Raw genomic sequence first — 19,720 nt, 5'->3', positions numbered from 1 at the left:
TCAACTCCGTCATTATGTGTCAACACCATCAGTATTTGTCAACTCCGTCAGTATTTGTCAATACCATCAGTATTTGTCAACTCCGTCAATATGTGTCAACTCCGTCAGTAATTGTCAATACCATCAGTATTTTTTAACTCAACTCTGTCAGTATTTGTCAACTCCGTCAGTATTCATCAACTCTGTCAGTATTTGTCAATACCATCAGTATTTTTAACTCAACTCTGTCAGTATTTGTCAACTCCGTCAGTATTCGTCAACTCTGTCAGTATTTGTCAACTCCGTCAGTATTTGACAATACCATCAGTATTTTTTAACTCAACTCCGTCAGTATTCGTCAACTCTGTCAGTATTCGTCAACTCTGTCCGTATTTGTCAATACCATCAGTATTTTTAACTCAACTCTGTCAGTATTTGTCAACTCCATCAGTATTCGTCAACTCTGTCAGTATTTGTCAATACCATCAGTATTTTTTAACTCAACTCTCTCAGTATTTGTCAACTCAACTCCGTCAGTATTTGTCAACTCCGTCATTATTTTTCAATACCATCAGTATTTGTCAACTCTGTCAGTATTTGTCAATACCGTCAGTATTTGTCAACACCATCAGTATTTGTCAACTCCGTCAGTATTTGACAATACCATCAGTATTTTTAACTCAACTCTCTCAGTATTTGTCAACTCAACTCTGTCATTATGTGTCAATTCTGTCAGTATTTGACAATACCATCAGTATTTTTAACTCAACTCTCTCAGTATTTGTCAACTCAACTCTGTCATTATGTGTCAATTCTGTCAGTATTTGACAATACCATCAGTATTTTTTAACTCAACTCTCTCAGTATTTGTCAACTCAACTCTGTCATTATGTGTCAACTCCGTCAGTATTTGTCAACTCCGTCATTGTTTTTCAATACCATCAGTATTTGTCAACTCTGTCAGTATTTGTCAATACCACCAATATTTGTCAATACCATTAGTATTTGTCAGCTCCGTCAGTATTTGTCAACTCCGTCATTATGTGTCAACTCTGTCAGTATTTGTCAATACCATCAGTATTTTTTAACTCAGGTCTGTCAGTATTTGTCAACTCAACTCCGTCATTATGTCAACTCTGTCAGTATTTGTCAACACCATCAGTATTTATCAACTCCGTCAGTATTTGTCAACTCCGTCATTATGTGTCAATACCATCAGTATTTTTTAACTCAGCTCTCTCAGTATTTGTCAACTCAACTCTGTCATTATGTGTCAACTCCGTCATTATGTGTCAATACCATCAGTATTTTTTAACTCAGCTCTCTCAGTATTTGTCAACTCAACTCTGTCATTATGTGTCAACTCCCTCAATATTTGTCAATACCATCAGTATTTTTTAACTCAACTCTCTCAGTATTTGTCAACTCAACTCTGTCATTATGTGTCAACTCCGTCAGTATTTGTTAACTCTGTCAGTATTTAACACTGTGAGGTGAAGGTGAAAGTTAATTTTGAAAGAAATGTTAAAATATTAAAACATTAATTGAACTACATGATATCATGTCTGATTTACCTAAGAACAATGGTTTACCTAAGAATATATGCTTAAAATTAAAAAGGAGGTTACAGATTTAAGGAATTTAGGAATTGAATTATTCATAATAACCCTAACCCAAGAAAATTTTTTAGAGAATTAATTTTTTCACTTAGCTCCTTTACTGAACACCATTATTACACAGTTTTTGGTTGGATCAAATTAAAATACCATGCTTTTTAATGTGTCTGACACAAATTAAGTTCCAACGTGAATACATGTACATTTTTAGAAAAAAAAAAAAAAAAAACATTTTCTGTTTCCTTACATGGTTCAATAGCTGAGTTTAAAAATAATGTATTATTAAATAATAAAAACTAACTTCTAAAACATGTTTTGTCCCTTATCTCAGGGATCAGTGACTAACTCATAAATAATAATAGTACTTTCATATGATTGTTATTGTGGTTCAGATACACACAGTAAGGTTTGGGCATGGTAAACAACTATAGTTGTGCCTGTTTCTTCAGACACATGTCAAGTAAACTCACTCTGCTGTAATGTTCAGTCTTCAGTCCAAACAGGACTGAGAATATCCGGGTGCAGCACTAACGCAGCGGCAGTAGGTGGCGGTAACATCACATGATCGTGACAGAAGAAGAGCGTTTCACACTCCAGCTCAGTAGATGGCGTCAATGCCAACCTACACTAAACTGACCAGAAGAAGAAGTGCTTCGTTTGAACGCTCGTTCATCAACAGTGTGTTGATACATGTTTAGATGAACTTTCAGCATCATTATGACACAAACAGACAGAGATGCGGAGAATGGAAGAGACAGAGAGAAAGAGCAGCGCGGAGTGAAGAGACCCATCGCTCCCGCCGCGGTACCGGAGCCCGTGCAGGAGGTGATCATTAATGACAGTCATCAAAACACAATCAGATCCCAACACTTTCGGTGTTTGGACCGCTAATAATATCAGTGATAGCTAAAATAAGTGACTATTTAATAATTAACATGATAATAACGATTACGGTGTACTAACTATTCATTTGATTTTAGTAAAAATTATTCTGTTCTATTTATGATGGCCATAACGGTAGTTTGCAACATTTTTGTATCTGTTTTAGTTTCCTTCTCGAAATCTGAAGTTAAATGGAAATAAAAAATCAGTAGTAATTCTGACATAATAATCTGCACTAATAATCTGGCATATTGTCTCATTTTTAGCTAGAGACGCGCAGATCAGAGTTCAGGTGTTTAAGTTAGTATGATATCAGAATTGGCAATTCTTATTATTTTAAAGAGGACCTAAAATGTACCTTTTACAAGATGTAATATAAGTCCCTGGTGTCTCCAGAATGTGTCTGTGAAGTTTCAGCTCAAAATACCCCACAGATCATTTATTATAGCTTGTCAAATTTGCCCCTATTTGGGTGTGAGCAAAAACACATTTTTGTGTGTGTCCTTTTAAATGCAAATGAGCTGCTGCTCCCGCCCCCTTTCCAGAAGAGGGTGGAGCTTTAACAGCTCAACAACAACAAAGCTGGAGAATCTCACGCAGCCAAAATGAGGATTGTCAGTAACGGTGTTCAGCCTTACATTGTTCAAACCGGAGTCGACACTGATGGAGAGACTCAGGAAGAAGTTACAACTTTTAGACGTTTCTGAATGGTTAGTGGATAAATTTATGTAGTTGCTGTGGAGTTGATTCAACTCATCCACTAGCATGTGCCGTCATGTTCATCTTTTGTGTTGAATTGACCCTCGTTTGTGAAGCAGTCCGGCGTAAAATGACGGCATGTCAACAACACTCTACTACAACAACTCTTCCTCTTCTCTAAAGCAGCCCAACATGGCCCCGCCCACTTTGTTGTGTGTTCTTGGGGGCGGGGTTTATGTAAATTTTAGGGTTTGTGATGTCACCAACCCAGGAAGAAGCTCATTGTAGTCCCTACCAGCCGTTTAAAAAGCGATTTCTGTAAAAGAAAATATCTCCCTTTGCATTGAACTTTGAGCGTCGTAACTTTGCAGATGTTGTTCATGATCAAACAGCAACATTACAGACTAACTAAAGCTAAAAATGTGAAATCATAATCAACCATCCTTTTAAGGAATATTGCAGCATCTTTTTTTAAAATAATTCATATGCCTCGTAATCTTTAATCAAAACAGTTTCCTCTCCCACTTGCAATCTTTATAATCATTTATTTAAAACAAAAAAACATAAGAATTGTCAATTTTGGTGACTTTAAAATGGAGAATATGTTTGTTTGTTTGTTTTTTTCCTGAAACGGTTATTGTCATTTTCAGCAAATTCAAGCCAACTTCGTCGTTGTGATTCACCCTGGATCAAAGACGCTGCGGATGGGACGGGCTACAGACACGCTGCCCATCAGCGTCCCTCACGTCATCGCCCGCAGACACAAACAGCCCGGCCAGCCCCGCCACGAGGACCCGTGCCTCTTACGAGACGGACTGAACGTACGTTACCATGCTGTGATGATGACGAGGATAAATGCTAATGAAGGTCATCAGTGACTGATTGTGTTTGAATGTGTTTCGTCATGTTGTTGGCTGACGCTGCAGTGTGCAGACAGTAACGAACAGAGACAGAATGGGCTGAAAATGATCGACCAGGTGATCTGGTCCAGGAAAATGTCCAACGGTGTGAGAAGAACGCCAGTGTCTGCAGAGCAGGTGCGTCATACTGAAAATAAATCCATATTGGCAGATCTGTGTGCTTCAACACTGAGTGTGTGTGTGTGTGTGTGTGTGTGTGTGTTCACAGGCCAGATTATACAACAGACAAATACGTCCTGCTGTTCTAGAGCCAAACTCTAAGGTCAGCTGGACAAATACAACTCATCAACCCCAATATCTCGTAGGAGAAGAGGTGAGACAAGAACGCTGCTCATGCAAGTCATAAACATCACATGTTGCAAACACCTTGAAACGAATCAAATCTCTTGCTTTCACAAATTACATTGGAACAAGTTTTTACCTGTTATGAAAGCGAGGCTGTGCTCGTCTTTTCACCTTGTATCAGAGGTGAGCGTGTCCAAGAAATGTCCATATGTCAGGATGCACAGTTCTAAGTTGGCTAACATCATGTATTCATTTAGGCAGAAACAATGAGCTTGTTAAAGCCATGATTACATGTCATCATAATGATTACAATATATGGCAGTTGTGCATGGTAAAGGATTAGTCCACTTTTAAATAAAATGTTCCTGATAATTTACTCACCCTCATGTCATCCAAGATGTTCATGTCTTTCTTTCGTCAGTTGAAAAGAAATGAAGGTTTTTGAGGAAAACATTCCAGGATTATTATCCTTATAGTGGACTTCACTGGCCTCCAGACGGTTGAAGGTCAAAATTACAGTTTCAGTGCAGCTTCAAAGAGCTTTAAACGATCCCAGACGAGGAATAAGAGTCTTATCTAGAGAAACCATCGGTCATTTTCTAAAAAAAATACAACTGTATATGCTTTATAAACACAAAATATCGCCTTGAACGTACTTCTGCTTTCCACATTCTTCAAAAAGCTTACGCTGTATGTTCTACGCCTTCCCTATTCTACTTACGGAACGAACGCAGCGCCAGTTCCATTTTTTTCCATAAGTAGAATAGGAGGAAAGGAGAATAAGAGGAAAAGAAAATGCCTTCGAAACTTTTCTGAAGACAGTCAGGTCCCTTCAGAGATACATTCATATAAATCCCCACCCTCAATTCAATATTGATATTTTTCTTCCTATATTTCATGCCTCATGAACCGTGATCTTGATCTGTGCCTGGTATTTTCTCTGCTGGCCTCTTGTTTGCATCAGTCTTTTGCGTGTCCCATCTCTGTTCTGTTTTAACATCCTGTTTACAGACTTCAATATATTTCCACACAAATGAGATTTCGGGAAATGATTGCAATGCGGTTTGTGTGCAAATTAGGAACAGAGATCGGCCAAAATGAACAAAAAAATGGTTGCCGATCGTGCGTTTGGATCAAAAAACGTCTGGTTCTGATTTTCGGCCGGTCGACCTGTGTTTAGAAAATGCATTGCACCAGAACAATTATTTGCAATCACAAACATGCTCCAAAATGTATTTTGAGGTCACACAGACTAATTTTCAGGAGCATATGTGACCAAAACGGTTGCAATTTCAAGCCTTGTTTGGTGTTAGCAGTGTGAGCGATAAGAGAACCAGACCAAAAGAACCAGAACTGAATTAAAACACCCTAAGAGTTTGTAAACGAAATCCATATATTGAGCACTTTATATGATGAACTCATTTAATTTAGGCTTTTATTATTTTTTTTATTTTATCCATGTATAAACATTGATGCATAGAGCACATCAAATACAGTAAATGGAAGCGCTCTCTCTCTCTCTCTGTGTCTCTGGTGATCAGGCGTTGTATGTGAACCCTACCGACTGCTACAGCATCCACTGGCCCATCTGCAGGGGTCATCTGAACGTCCACAGCGGGCCGGGCGGCTCTCTCACGGCTACACTGGTGGACCTCGAGACCATCTGGTCTCATGCGATTCAGAAGCTTTTAGAAATCCCTCTGAAGGATCTGAAGGTACATGTAGAACTTGCTGCTTCTGGGGCATCAGATTTCATTTGACGGACACGTGGAGTCAGATGATTTGACGACTGTGTTTTGATGTTGTTGTTGGTTTTTTTTAGTATTACAGATGCATCCTCCTGATCCCAGACATCTATAACAGGCAGCACGTGAAGGAAGTGGTCAATATGCTGCTGGTAAAAATGGGCTTTTCAGGTATGTCACAAAGACCATTCGCTCTTGCTATTAATATATGTTATATACATTATCAGTTTTTATGATAAAAAAGGCGTTTCTAATGTGCTCGGCCACAGAATATATTTCATGTATTTATTTCTCATTATGAATTATGATACAGCCTGGTCTGTTGGGTAGGGTTGCTTTCTCACCACAAGTGAACTTCGTTCAAGCGATCCCGGACTGATTATTTTGGTACAGATGCGAGCACGACTGCCATGTTAATATATGCCTAAACAAACCGTACTAATGAAGAAAAGCACCAGATTCAGAAACAAACGCTCCAATCGAGCCAGGTGTGAAGAAAGCACTTCACACTAATAAAGCACTTTGGCTAAACAAAATGAAAATCAGCTTTGGCAGTCATTTGAAACGGATCTGATCTCCTGACTGTTTTTGTAGCTGTTGTTGTGCATCAGGAGTCGGTGTGTGCGACCTTCGGCAGCGGGATGAGCAGTGCGTGTGTGGTGGACGTGGGCGACCAGAAGACCAGCGTGTGTTGTGTTGAGGACGGCGTGTCCCACCGCAGCTCCAGGTGAGACAAACACACTATAGGACTGATGCGCTCTATCATACGCCATGTTAAAGGTGTAGTTTAGATCCCAAACAGTGTAAGAATCAGGGCTCATTTGGGTTAAACTAGATTTTTGCATTTTCTGAAGACAATATCCCTATTCAGACAAAGCCGTGACCTTATTTGCTCGAAATGTTGCATTATTATTAAAGTGTTAAATCATCATGTGTTTGTCTGGTGCAGGTTGTCTCTTGCGTACGGAGGCTCGGATGTGACGCGGTGTTTTTTCTGGCTCATGCAGAGAGCTGGATTTCCCTACAGAGAATGTCAACTCAGCAACAAACTGGACTGTGTCTTACTGCAACAGCTCAAAGAGTCCTTCTGCCATCTGGATCAGGTGACCTCGCAGCAACTTGTTCACTAGCTGTCAATTTACTCTTAAAGTGCCCCATTATGCTATTTTAAAGGCTCCTAATGTTGTTTTGGAGTCTCCTACAACAGGTTTCATGCATCCAAGGTCAAAAACTTTAATTTTCTCATAATATCACTGCAGCATCAGCTCTTTTCTCTTAGTGTCTGAAATGGTTCAATCAAGGATTCAGTCTCTCTAAACCCCGCCTTTCTGAGAGCCTGCTCTGCTCTGATGGGTCAGATTGGGCCAGTCTGTTGTGATTGGTCAGAAACCAAACACTCATGATCATATCTGAATCTCAGCACTTGATTCACAGTGATTCGAACAGTAACGATGGCGTTGATCAATCTCATCAAAGTGGATTTGCTTTGGCAGCAGAAAACAGCGTCTTCTTCACATGAACAACACGAACCAAACTCTTCCAGTCTCAGATACAACTACAGTGATTGAGGGCGGGGCAAAGAGACGCTGTTCAGCCAATGAAGACCATAGACTGGCATTATGCAAATTAGTTACAAACCTACAGGTTCAGCAGGAAGTGAGACTGAATTACTGACGACTCATTTCTGCATTTCAGAATCGAAACTCCATTTATCTGCACTTTGATCTTTAAAACTTTTCAGACCTTTTACATTCACAAACAGCTACATTACACACTGCATTAAAGGGAATATCCTAAAAAGCATAATAGGGGCACTTTAAATGGCTTAAAAGTGTTGAATTTAATGCAAGTAAAATACAGTCATATGGAAACAGTGTTTATGCTACATACCCACAAGTCATGAGACAAAAGATCATGAAACCAGTTCAAGTTTTTTTTAGTGTAATGAGAAAAAGACAATATCTTGTGTCTTGTGTGTGTATAAATATATATATATATATATATATATATATATATATATATATATATATATATATATATATATATATATATATATATATATATATATATATAATGTGTGTGTGTGTGTGTTTGTGTTTGTGTTCAATATTTATATCAACATCATCTTTCAAATTTGCTTCTTTTTCTGTGTGATCTGATGTACTTGGTTGACATTTGATATTTGTATTTGGTTTTTCTGTAGGATATTTCTGGGCTGCAAGATCACGAGTTTCGCACACGTTTCCCTGATTCCCCAGTGCTGCTGTATCAGTTACGGTTAGGAGATGAGAAACTCCAGGTAGACATGGACCGGATTTTGTCATTAGTGGTGGTTTAGCGCATGTCCTCTAATTGATATCTAAAGTCAAAGTCGGCTTTATTTCTGTAGCGCTTTATACAATACAGATTGTTTCAAAGCAGCTTCACTGTAATAAACAGAATCAGTGATGCAAACTTGATCAAATATGAGACAAATTCAAATTTTGCTGTAAAGCAGCTCTAAAAAGATGTGTTGTCATTCAGCTCGAGTCAGTCCAGATTCAGTTCAGTTCAAAACATCACACAACATGATTGCAAACATGATCTACAATCATTGATTTGTTTTATAGGCTCCCATGGCATTATTCTACCCTGCTGCGTTTGGAATCGTGGGTCAGAAGATGACATCGCTGCTGCATCGCTCTCAAGGAGACGCAGAGGATCCACACGATGAGCACTTCCTCCTGACCACACAGAGCAAACAAGACCAGGTACATCTCTCTCTAAAACCCACATCAGATCCATTTTTAATGGTTCTTTTGTTGAACGATTTCAGCTGATTTTGAGATTTAAAGGGACAGTTCACCCAAAAAATGAAAATTCTGTGATCATTTATTCACCCTTGTGTCATTCCAAACCCATAAGACTTCAGTTCATCTTAAAAACATTTTCTTTTTTGGATGAACTGTCCCTTTAAAGATTGGGTGGTGCAAAAGAACAGTACTTTCACAACATATCATTCCATTGCATTGTTCCTGCAGGAAAGCGACAGAAAACACGCCACCAGTGTAGTCTGATTCGTGTATGAATGACTCAAATGAATCAGTTCTGTTACACCCCAGAGAGTCACATGTGTCAAACACAAGGCCCACGGGCCAAAATCTGCCTGCCAACTCATTTTAATGTGGCCAGGGGGATAATTTCATCATACTGTGATCCTGTTAGATTTCCAGCTCATTTCAGGCAGTCCACGAGTTAATTTATGAAATGTATGAACGAAATGTCTCAGCGCTTCCCGACTAATCTGCTTTCACGTTTTGACTGGCTTTTGACTGGTTTTAATAAAAGCACTAATAGTTTGTTTAAAAATTACCATTATAAAATAAGTTCTAGTGTATAAATATGTGGAGTTTGTTATTGTCATCAGTCAAACTTACTTTAAATTTACATAAAGTGAACTAATGAAATGATTTGCAGCACAAACTTAACGTTTCTCACGTAAAATGGTTTAAAAAGAAAGAAAGAATACTTCCAAAATAACAAGATTTGAAAATGCTTTGGTGCTGTTTTTGCAAAAAATAAAATTGGTCTTTAAAGTCACCATGAAATCAAAATGGACAATGGACAATTTTGCATTATTTATTATAAATTATTTATCAGTGCACATCATTATTGTTTTAAATTAATGTTCCTCATAATCTTGAATCAGAATATCTTCCCCTCCCTCTTGCAGCATCTCTTCTCTGATGACGAGGGCGGGACAACCTGTCACTCACATGAGATCCACCAATAGCAAACCACAACCATCCAATCAATTCCGCCCTACATTTATTCTTGTTCCAGAAGACATTTCACTCAGATATACGGCACAATAGAGAAGAAAAGACTAGCGCAACTTCTGTCTCATGCCGAATTTAATTTTATAGTTGGCTCTTTGGAAGGGATACACAAAAGCTGATGTGTCCCAGGCAGAAATTGAGTTTGACGCCCCTTCTCTTGTTAAGCCGAGTCAGAAGCATTGCATTAATAGCTGTTTCTTTTCTAGGTGTGTGTGTGATCTCAGTATGTTTCTCTCTCACACAGTCTTCCAAAGCCACAGCAGACCGTAAATCATTCCCTAAGCCTGCCGGTTTTGAGGGGGAATCCAGCATGTGCGACCCGTCAGAGAAGGGAAGTCTGGCTCAGGATATTGAACTGGGCCATGCTCAAGCCGAGGGCCTCGTCGCTGGGGCAGATGCAGAAGAAACATCGTCAGCTCTGTTGTCCAGGAAGACGGCCATGACTCAGTTTGAGGGAAAAGCACTCGGCATGGATAAAGCCATCTTGCACAGCATTGACTGCTGCTGTAAATACTGACTTTTTTTCTTATTTGCCAGCACATGGGTGAATCACTCAAAAAACCTGGGGACAAATCTAACCCCATAATTAAAGCTTGTCCACACCAAGATTTTTGCATGCAATTTGTCTGTTCAGAACAATGCATAAAAGTAGGGCTGATTGAAAATGCAAAAACACTCTGACAGTATGTGGCACCTATAGAAATACAGTGGTTACCCTGGTTACTACGGTACACAAAGCAGCAATGCTTAACTTTTTGTTTTATTTGATCAAATAACACCAAATAGAAGAGTACAGAGTCAAGAGCACTGGATTCTTCCTCTATTTACTGTCGCATAGCAAAATAGTGTGTTTGTGAGCGCCACCCAGTTGTAATATGCAACCAAAAAGCATGCATCTTATTCAATGGCCACATTAATAGCTGATTCAAATTAAAGTGCTGCTCTCACTTCTTGGTCTTGGTGTGAAGAGGCTCTAAAGATCATCTTGCTATTGAAAAGTATGGTCACATTTTATATTAGGTGCCTTTAACTATCATGTACTTGCATCATGAAAATAATTGTTAGGTCCAATGTGCTTATTGTTAATGTTGTGTTGTAAAACACTTGTGCTGCTGTTAAGGTGGAAATGGGTAACGTTAGACCAGGTTTGCTGGTATGGGTAGGTTTAAGGGTGGGTTAAGGGGTCAACAGTGTGATTTATAGATGTAATTACTTATCTGATTTCAAGCATACCTCATTTTATTGTATTTTTATCTTGTGGGAATAAAGCCTTACAAATGTTTCTGGATCTATTTTCACAGCCTCAGATGAAACGAAGCGTAAAATGTACAGCTGTATTCTGGTAGTGGGCGGCGGGCTGCTCTTTCATGGAGCGCAAGAGTTTCTGCAGCATCGCATCCTCAATAAGATGCCTCCATCTTTTCGTTGTCTGGTGGAGAACGTTGATGTCATCACACGACCGAAGGTGTGTAAAACCAATTAGTGTGTGTATGTGCGTGTCAGCAGATTTTTCTTTAAAAAGGCAGAAAACTATCTTTGTAACCAGTAATCGAAGTGCTTTCATGGCCATAGCATCCTGAAGAAAGGACTTTGTGAAAGAGATATTGTAATCAGAACACAAATGAAGATCATTTCATTCTTTCATTGTTTAGAGTTAAAAGCTTAGTTAAAACTAATTCCAGGTGTATAGATTAAGGTGTACATACAAATGTTCTTTACAGATGTCATTTAAATAAAGCTTTGCCAGTAATATTTGTTCCAAAACCATTTTTAAACTGTTAGGGGAGGGGGCTCTGATGTAAATTTTACAACCAAAAATGAAAATTCTGTCATCATTTACTCAACCTCATGTCATTCCAAACCCAAATGAAGTTATTGTAATGAAATCTGAGAGATTTCTTTTCCTCCATTGACAGTGTGAGCAACTACCAAAAACTTCATAAAGAGATTATAAAATTAATCCATATGAATTGAGTGGTTTAGTACAAATTTACTGAAGAGACTCGATCACTTTATATGATGAACAGATTTAATTTAGGCTTTTATTCACATATAAACATTCGTCAACTCACACATTAGTTGTGGTAAACGGAAGCGCAAGCATGTTTGCATGACGACCAATAAGGTTCATTCTCATGTTACGCAGCACGTTTGAGCTTCAGCAAGAACCAATGAGGTTTGTTCACGTGCGTCAAGCCAGTATACTTGAGCATCTGTTTACGTTCACTGGTCAATGTTTGTATGTGAATAAAAGCCTAAATTCAGTCTGTTCATCATTTCAAACCTGCCAGTTAACACCAAATGCAGGTGAAAAACTTTTTAAAACTTGACATGTTGTTCTAAACACACATTGCTCATGCACAAAGATTTGACAAACAGTCAAAGACATCTAACTAGTGCATGTATGCATGAAAATGATGGAATGCAAAAATGCTTTCTGTGTGAATGGCTGGACATCAAGTCCTTAAGGGCCAATCATCTCTATAAGACATCTGGTCAAGAGGCAGTCCTGACTAATAGCTAAAAAATGTTTTCTCACATAAATTCATGATTACGAGATTTTTCCATTTATACCGTCTGTACCGTGATTGGCTGGATTAGTGTTACCTTGTACTTGCATTGCACACACTACAAGATAATGATAATATCAAACAGGTTTGAAAATATCACCATGTCTGTGACCGTGCGTTGACCTGCTCATACTTAACGAGCACTGGAGACCACAACGAGCACAGATTCGGCCGCCAAGTTTTGTAGTGTGAGCTTGCTTTAAAGGTAAGCGTTATCTGAATAACTACACATTATAAGATTAATATAATTAAGCAAATTAATAAATGAATGTCCGTCTCAACTTTATTTATATAGCACCATTAAAAACAATTGTTGACCAAGGTGCTGTACAGTATGTCCAAAGACCATCACAAACAAAAAACGTATACAAACACAAGCAAGAGCAGCATCTACACAATTGAGCTATGATTGAAAGCCAGAGAAAATAGATGTTTTGAGCTCTGCTTTAAAAATCATGATAAAACAGGCAGATTAAAATCAGGTTCATTAAATAATATTAACAGATACAACTTTTGATTTTAATAATGTATTAGTATATTATATATTAGTTATGTAGTAATGTAGCATAAGTAAATGTTGAAATTAACTAAGATTAATAAATTGTCAACTAATGCAGTTAACTAATGTTAACAAATGAAACCTTACTGTAAAGTCTAACCAAAATGTTGATTAAAATAGTAACTTAATAGAAACACATTTTAGATTTATAATATTCAATTTTCAGTGAATAAATTGGGTGTTCATAAAGGATAGATGCCTTTTAAGGATGGGGGATGATCATATTTTTGGGCCCGTCTGAAAGATTTAAACGCTTGTACTAGTTAGTAGTTTCTAAGGCCCTAATGTGAATTTCACATGACTGGCTGAACCCTGCCCAGAATTCATTGACCTGTATGTTCTCACTGATGGCTGTTGCCCACAGGACATGGATCCTCGCGTCATCGCGTGGAAGGGTGGAGCCGTGCTGGCGTGTTTGGACACCACGCAGGAGCTGTGGATTCACCAGCGAGAGTGGCAGCGCTTTGGCGTCCGGATGCTCCGTGAGCGGGCCGCCTTCGTCTGGTGAACATGGAGGATGGGAGCCATGCCTTGGTGATGGGAGCTCATCTGGTTCTAAATTAGTTTTAGGGCATGTCAATCTGGCATGTGAAGGAGTTCTTAACAAACATCAGTGGTTCTTAAGAACTAGGACAAAACATGCCCGACAACTAAAACAATATTTTATATTCCAGTGGGAGTTTTTTTTTTTTAATATATATATAAAAAGTAAGTATTTTTTGTATTATTCCTAATTTTCGCCACTCTAACCAGGTCAAAACTGTGCCCTGTACCCGCTGCCGTAAACGGCTTCATACAAAAGTAATATGTATTTAAAAGATGCTTATTAAAAATCAGTTCTTTATCTTTAAACAAGTTGCTATTTTCAACACTTTTGGTCCTGGGACTGAACAGAGTTTGTAGCATCTCATAATGTAATAATTGCATATAATGTAAGAAGTCAAATGTAATGTTTATGTAATTACTACATAATGTAGTAATTTTCTCAAAAAAAGTAATAAAATTGTGAGCACAGTGTAATAATATTTAGGCTGTTACATTTACTGAATTATTACTCACTATGACAACCTGTGTTGTAATAAAGCACTGCATAATTTAATAGATTAAATATTTATAATGTAATATAAATATTGAGTATCATGTAATAACATTGTTATATTGCACTATAAAAAAAAAACTGCGCTGAAAAGTTTCCATGGATGTTAAACAGAAAACTAAAGAGTGTTACTGTCAGACTGGGAAGAGAGGAGCTGCAACACTGGAGAATATGAGGAAAATAATCAACATTCAAGCAGGAGAACCTGTTCTAGTAGAGCACAAAACAACATCAAGACTTAAAAAGAGCATAATGTTCTTCATAGAACCATCAGTGTCAATAAGGAACCTTTTTCAAGTGTAAGTCGACCACCATTAGGCTCCTTTATTCCAGCATGACAGCTTTCCTTTATTAAACCAAGCAGAGATGGATCAGTTATGCCTTCCCGTCACTCTGTGTTTGTTGAAGTGGTCAGGGACGATCAGAGTCCACACATCACACTAAACTAATGCAACACAAGAACTGCAAACAGGAGTGTCAGTCACTGCAAACCTACGAATACACACCAATAATTCTGCTGCTGAGCTGCATTATTTATTTATTTATTTATTTGGTCCTTTTTATTGTAATTGGTGTAATAACTGTGTTGTGCCAGGTGAATTATTAATTTAAAGGGGTCATGAACTGCGTTGTTTTATAATGTTTTCTGGGGTGCACTTATAATGTTAGTATGCTTTTTATGTCAAAAATTGTCATAATTTAGAAATAAAAGGCATTTTTCCTACCTTGATTTTAGTCCGCTGGTTTGAACGCTCTGTTTTAAGGGGCGTGTCTGCTGTGAGACTTCAGTGTAAACGCCCACTGCTGTGATTGGCTGACAGCTATTTCATAAGCAAAGATAAGATATGATATCTTTGCATATGAAATAGCTCAGTATTACTCTCTCGAAAACTTTTAGCATGTTTTTACTATTACAGCTCTCAAAGTTAACTAATTGTGAAAACTGTTGATTATAGTTATATTTAGATCGTGGCATGAAAGGTTGCAGTGATGAACATGTAGATGATCACAGACATGTTGTTGAGCTCATGAAAGCAGTGATCTCGTCATTGAAACTCAATTTCTGCACACTAATGAATGTTTTCATCATAACTAAAAGTGCAAACATGATATAACTAAGAGATTTGTTGAATAAAACAGGAGTTTTGGTGCGAGTCCAGAACTCAGTCAATGATAAACTCACTCTGTTTGATTGACAGCTCCAGAGATTGTAAAGGGAGCTTTCTTTGATCGCTTTCTTTATATAATTTAATCACTGTTTAAATAACAGATTATTTTCATCCTACTAAGATAAACAAGGTGAAGTTGAGCGTTTAGTCACTGGTTTGATTTACTGACACACAGACAAAGATCATCTGACTGTACATGAATCATTAATATCAGATCAGGCATTAGAATGAACACAGTTACTGACATGTTGTTGCATTACTGTCGAGTCCATATCGTAAAAGTCTGATAATGCCGAAATGTGATTGATTTACCAAAGAATCAACAGTGAAATGTACTGAATACAAATAAATAAAGCTCAACTGAGACTTTCACATTGTTGAAAATAAATAATCATATTCCTGCATTAGGATCCTTTGAAAGGTAATGTTATTTTAGTCCTGTATCGCTCTTCTCTCCTCATCTCAAAACACACCAGTGGGCGGGGCTAATGATGCAATGATGTAGGCGTTGATTTCTTCTGCGGAGGCGGAGTTTCACCTATGTCATAGATGGACACATTCCATTCATAAATGGACACAATCAGTCGACTAACAAGGAAGTTTTCAGTTCTGAAACTTATAGGATATTCTTATAGTATTATGACCTCTTATATATCAAAAGCTCAAGGAAAAGTTGATTTCTCAGTTCATGACCCCTTTAATTTACCAACCGCAAGATACAAAACAATATATGAACAATATTTTTTCAATCAATGCAGTAAAGCAAATCACAATAAATCTATTTGGTATATAGATCTTATTTTTAATTTATAAGACATTTGCCTGTTAATCAATGTATTATCATTTAACAACAGAAAGAAAGGTTTATTAAAGATATATCCTTAAATTTGTTAAATAAAATCAGTTTTAAGCAAATGAATAACACAGCACAGTGCAGTATATTAATAAAACTCAAACAAGCAGCAGAAACGATTTCTCTCGATATACTTGATAATTACACCATATAAATTGGCACATCTTTTAGGAAAGGATCGATCTCAGACCATTGGCTAACACTGTGGAAAGGTTCTCTCACAGTTCCAGTAACATTAATAGACTGGTTCTCAAAACGTTAGCATAACATTGTCTATACATCATTCATGGAACGTTTTTCTTCTTGTGTCATTTTAGCTGGATGTTCATCTAACAATTTTTAAATGTTCTGGTTTCAGAACGTTCAGAGAATATTCAAAAGTCACAAAATAAAATGTTACTTTAACATTCACACAACCAAAAAAAAAAAAAAGTTTTTAAAACATTTGAAAAAACTGTTCAAAATGTCCAATCAGAGAAATAACAGAAATAACATTTTCATAACATAATGGAAACATTTTTTTTAGCTGGTAGTCCTGCAGAGTTTAGCTCCAATCCTAATCAAACACACCTGAAGCAGCTAAAGAAGGTGTTCACCATTACTTGGGTGTGTTTGATCAGAGCTGGAACTGAAGTCTGCTGGAAGAAGCATCTTTTCAGGACAAACATAATGAAAAATAAACAGAAAGGCACATATTATAGCAAGAATTGAGGTTTTTTGTCCAGGCTGTTGGCTTCAGCACAGGTTGGGAAGTCTGTATTGATTTCCATGTGCTCCAAGGCGTTTTTGAAGTAGAAGGACCTGAAGCAGGTCAGCAGCGCCAGGCTCTTGATCTCTCCACCCGACAGCTGTTGATGAAGCCGTTCCAAGTGTCGGGGCAGAACAAAGGTCCTGCAGCCTCTCAGCTCAGTTTGCACGCTCTTGTTGTCGTGGTCCAGGTTGATGACCCAGAACTTGTCCCGACCGTGCGGGTCATGGGCAGCGCTGGACACTAGGTTGAGGGTCAGGGTGAAGAGAGTGCTGGCAGACGCTGAAACGGTGTCGTCGGTCATGCCAGGAACTAGGTTTGATTTAAGGTCGTCTGCAAAGAGAAGCATTCATAAAAGAAAATGAAGTGTGTTTTCAGTGTCTTTTCTTTATATGACATAGAGTTTATCAGTAATTGCCTAATAATGAGACAGTCTGTACATCTTCATTCATCTGCTTCACATTCTAATGAGTCACTGAGAATTGTCGGTTACACTTTATTTTAAGGAGCCTTAGTTAGTCTGATTATACATTTAACTACCATGTAATATTAATTCCGAACATGTATTTACTCTTAGGTTGGCTGCATTTTGCATAATTTACTGTTAATACTATAGTAAGTGTATGTAACACATATAAAGGACACTGTAAAATAAAATGTTACAGAATTATAAAACATTTAGAATACATTTGGGTTTTATTGAAATGAAAATAATACTTTCTAAAATGCTAATGAATTAAAACAATTACCATAAAAAATGAAAGACATTCCATTAATTTATCAGATGTATTTGTAAAATAATAACTCTTGATGACACGAGAACACAACTCAGAGCAGGATTTCAGACTTATTTCACCATGAAAGAAGGAAACGATTCAGATTTCATTACACAAAATGTACAGGTTCTCACTCTTAAATTCATCAAAAACTCAAATGATGCTATTTATATTCATGTTGAAGCAAGATAGCAAAAACATGGCTTCTTCCTAACAGTCATATCCCAATTACTGAAGACTAACTTCAAGGAATTGCGCAAGATAATTGTAATTTTAAAAAAGATAATTGGTTATATGACAAAATGTCAAATATGTGTGTGTGTGTGTGTGTGTATATATATATATATATATATATATATATATATATATATATATATATATATATATATATATATATATATATATATATATATATATATATATATGGCGCCTAGGCCTATATATATATATATATAAAGGGATAATTTTACTAAAAGTGTAATTATTTATTTCATGAATAAAACAAAACACCTTTCATCAAAAATGAGATAAGTATTTTATTCACAAATGTCACAGACACGCCAGGCTCTGCACCCAGCCAATCACGTCGCACTTCCTCACCAGAGTTCTGATCACACGCACCTGACACTCATCACCATTCCAATCAGCAGCACCATAAAAGACACTCACAGTCACTCAGTCATTGTCCGGTCTCATTAACGCATACTAACCTGAATGCTTACCTTACGGACTACTTACCTGTCTCCAGTGTGTCTCCTAAATCCTCTGTGTTCTCCAGTCCTCCGTGAGTGTCTCTGTGTAGCGTCTACTCCACGTCTCTCAGCCTTCATCGAACCTGGTGTGAAGATCAAGTCAAGTATCACTGTCTTGATATATATTCTGTCTGGAAACCTCGTCTGCTTTCACTCACCTGTTCACTGCTCTGGTTGTCTCAGTAAACATCGTAAACTGTACCTGTGTCTCCGACCTCCTCTGTATGTAACAGAAGACCGGACCAACACCGCTGAGCAACCATGGTGAGCACTGCAGATCCATTCCAGGACTTGGTTACAGCACTTCGTCGCACTCTCACCAGTACATCCACACCAGCACCACCAGCGAGCACTTCCGCAGTCCACGCTGCATCTTCTTCGTCTGTAATCGCCAGTCCCATGGCCAAACCGGCACCCTTCTCTGGCTCGGCGGAGGATTGCAACGGATTCATCCTGCAATGTTCGCTGGTTTTGGAGATGCAACCGCACCTGTACCCTGATGATAAAGCGAAGGTCGCGTTTATGGTTCAGCAACTGGACGGTAAAGCACTCTGCTGGGCGGAACCCCTTTGGACTCAAAACAGTCCTGTCGTGCAATCACTCTCAAGCTTTATTAATCACTTCAGGGAAGTTTTTGGGAAACCTTCATGGGACTCCTCCATAGGTGAGAGACTGTGCAATCTGAAGCACAGTGCTTTATCTGTCTCTGATTATGCTTTACAGTTCAGAACCCTAGAGGCAGCGAGTGGTTGGAACGAGCAAGCCCTCATCTCCAGATATCGTCAAGGTTTGGATCCACGTGTGCGGTTGCATCTCGCTGCATACAAGGATACCATCGGGCTTGAGAAGTTCATCCAACTCTCAATAAGATAAGCCACTCGTATGCAGCTGTGCATAGAAGAGAACCAAAGCCAGCGACTATTTCCTTCCTTCCTCCGCCAGCCCGAATCCATCAGCTCCCCAGAACCAGCCAGCCATGAGATGCAGATTGACAGATCACATCTTTCTCCAGCTGAGCAGCAGAGGAGGCTAACCCAGGGTCTCTGTTTGTATTGTGGTCATCCTGGGCTGAGCTGAATGCCCCACTCATCCTTCCTACGTTAAATAATCAAAATCCACTCACTATTATCGCCAACCTTACTGCTGCTGATATTTGTATTCCAGTCAATGCCTTCATTGACTTTGGGTCAGCTGGAAATTTAATCTCCGGAGCCCTCTGTCGCCAGCTCAACCTCAAGACCGTCAGTTCGCCG

At 38.2% G+C, this 19,720-nt stretch overlaps 2 protein-coding genes across 3 annotated transcripts in view; one reads left to right on the top strand and one right to left on the bottom strand.

Annotated features, from left to right (window-relative positions):
* Window positions 1–2,214: 2,214 nt before the first annotated feature.
* On the top strand, window positions 2,215–14,098 carry actr8 (actin related protein 8). Its single transcript, XM_048211100.1, has 13 exons — window positions 2,215–2,420; window positions 3,827–3,997; window positions 4,103–4,213; window positions 4,305–4,409; window positions 5,923–6,096; window positions 6,204–6,297; window positions 6,721–6,853; window positions 7,076–7,229; window positions 8,330–8,425; window positions 8,736–8,876; window positions 10,189–10,450; window positions 11,246–11,409; window positions 13,438–14,098. Exons 1-13 carry the CDS (start codon window positions 2,313–2,315, stop codon window positions 13,579–13,581), a joined length of 1,857 nt encoding a protein of 618 aa, XP_048067057.1. The 5' UTR covers window positions 2,215–2,312; the 3' UTR covers window positions 13,582–14,098.
* A 2,745-nt stretch (window positions 14,099–16,843) lies between these two features.
* The window catches only part of LOC125280524 (interleukin-17 receptor B-like), a 30,417-nt gene continuing 27,540 nt past the window's right edge, over window positions 16,844–19,720 (bottom strand). For both annotated transcript variants that reach the window (XM_048211098.1, XM_048211099.1), the window contains exon 12: window positions 16,844–17,272. In XM_048211098.1, the coding sequence (XP_048067055.1) occupies window positions 16,887–17,272 (386 nt within the window). In that variant the 3' untranslated portion in view covers window positions 16,844–16,886. The remainder of the gene's footprint in view (window positions 17,273–19,720) is intronic.

Source organism: Megalobrama amblycephala, linkage group LG12 (genome assembly GCF_018812025.1).
Source record: "Megalobrama amblycephala isolate DHTTF-2021 linkage group LG12, ASM1881202v1, whole genome shotgun sequence".
In the NCBI taxonomy this organism is placed as follows: domain Eukaryota; kingdom Metazoa; phylum Chordata; class Actinopteri; order Cypriniformes; family Xenocyprididae; genus Megalobrama; species Megalobrama amblycephala.
This window is presented reverse-complemented; position numbering and strand designations above follow the sequence as displayed.

Coding starts and splice junctions, on each gene's coding strand:
- actr8 (XM_048211100.1), top strand. CDS start 2,313: ATGACACAAACAGACAGAGATGCGGAGAATGGAAGAGACAGAGAGAAA. Junction 4,410..5,922: donor AATATCTCGTAGGAGAAGAG/GTGAGACAAGAA, acceptor TCTGGTGATCAG/GCGTTGTATGTGAACCCTAC. Junction 6,298..6,720: donor GGTAAAAATGGGCTTTTCAG/GTATGTCACAAA, acceptor CTGTTTTTGTAG/CTGTTGTTGTGCATCAGGAG.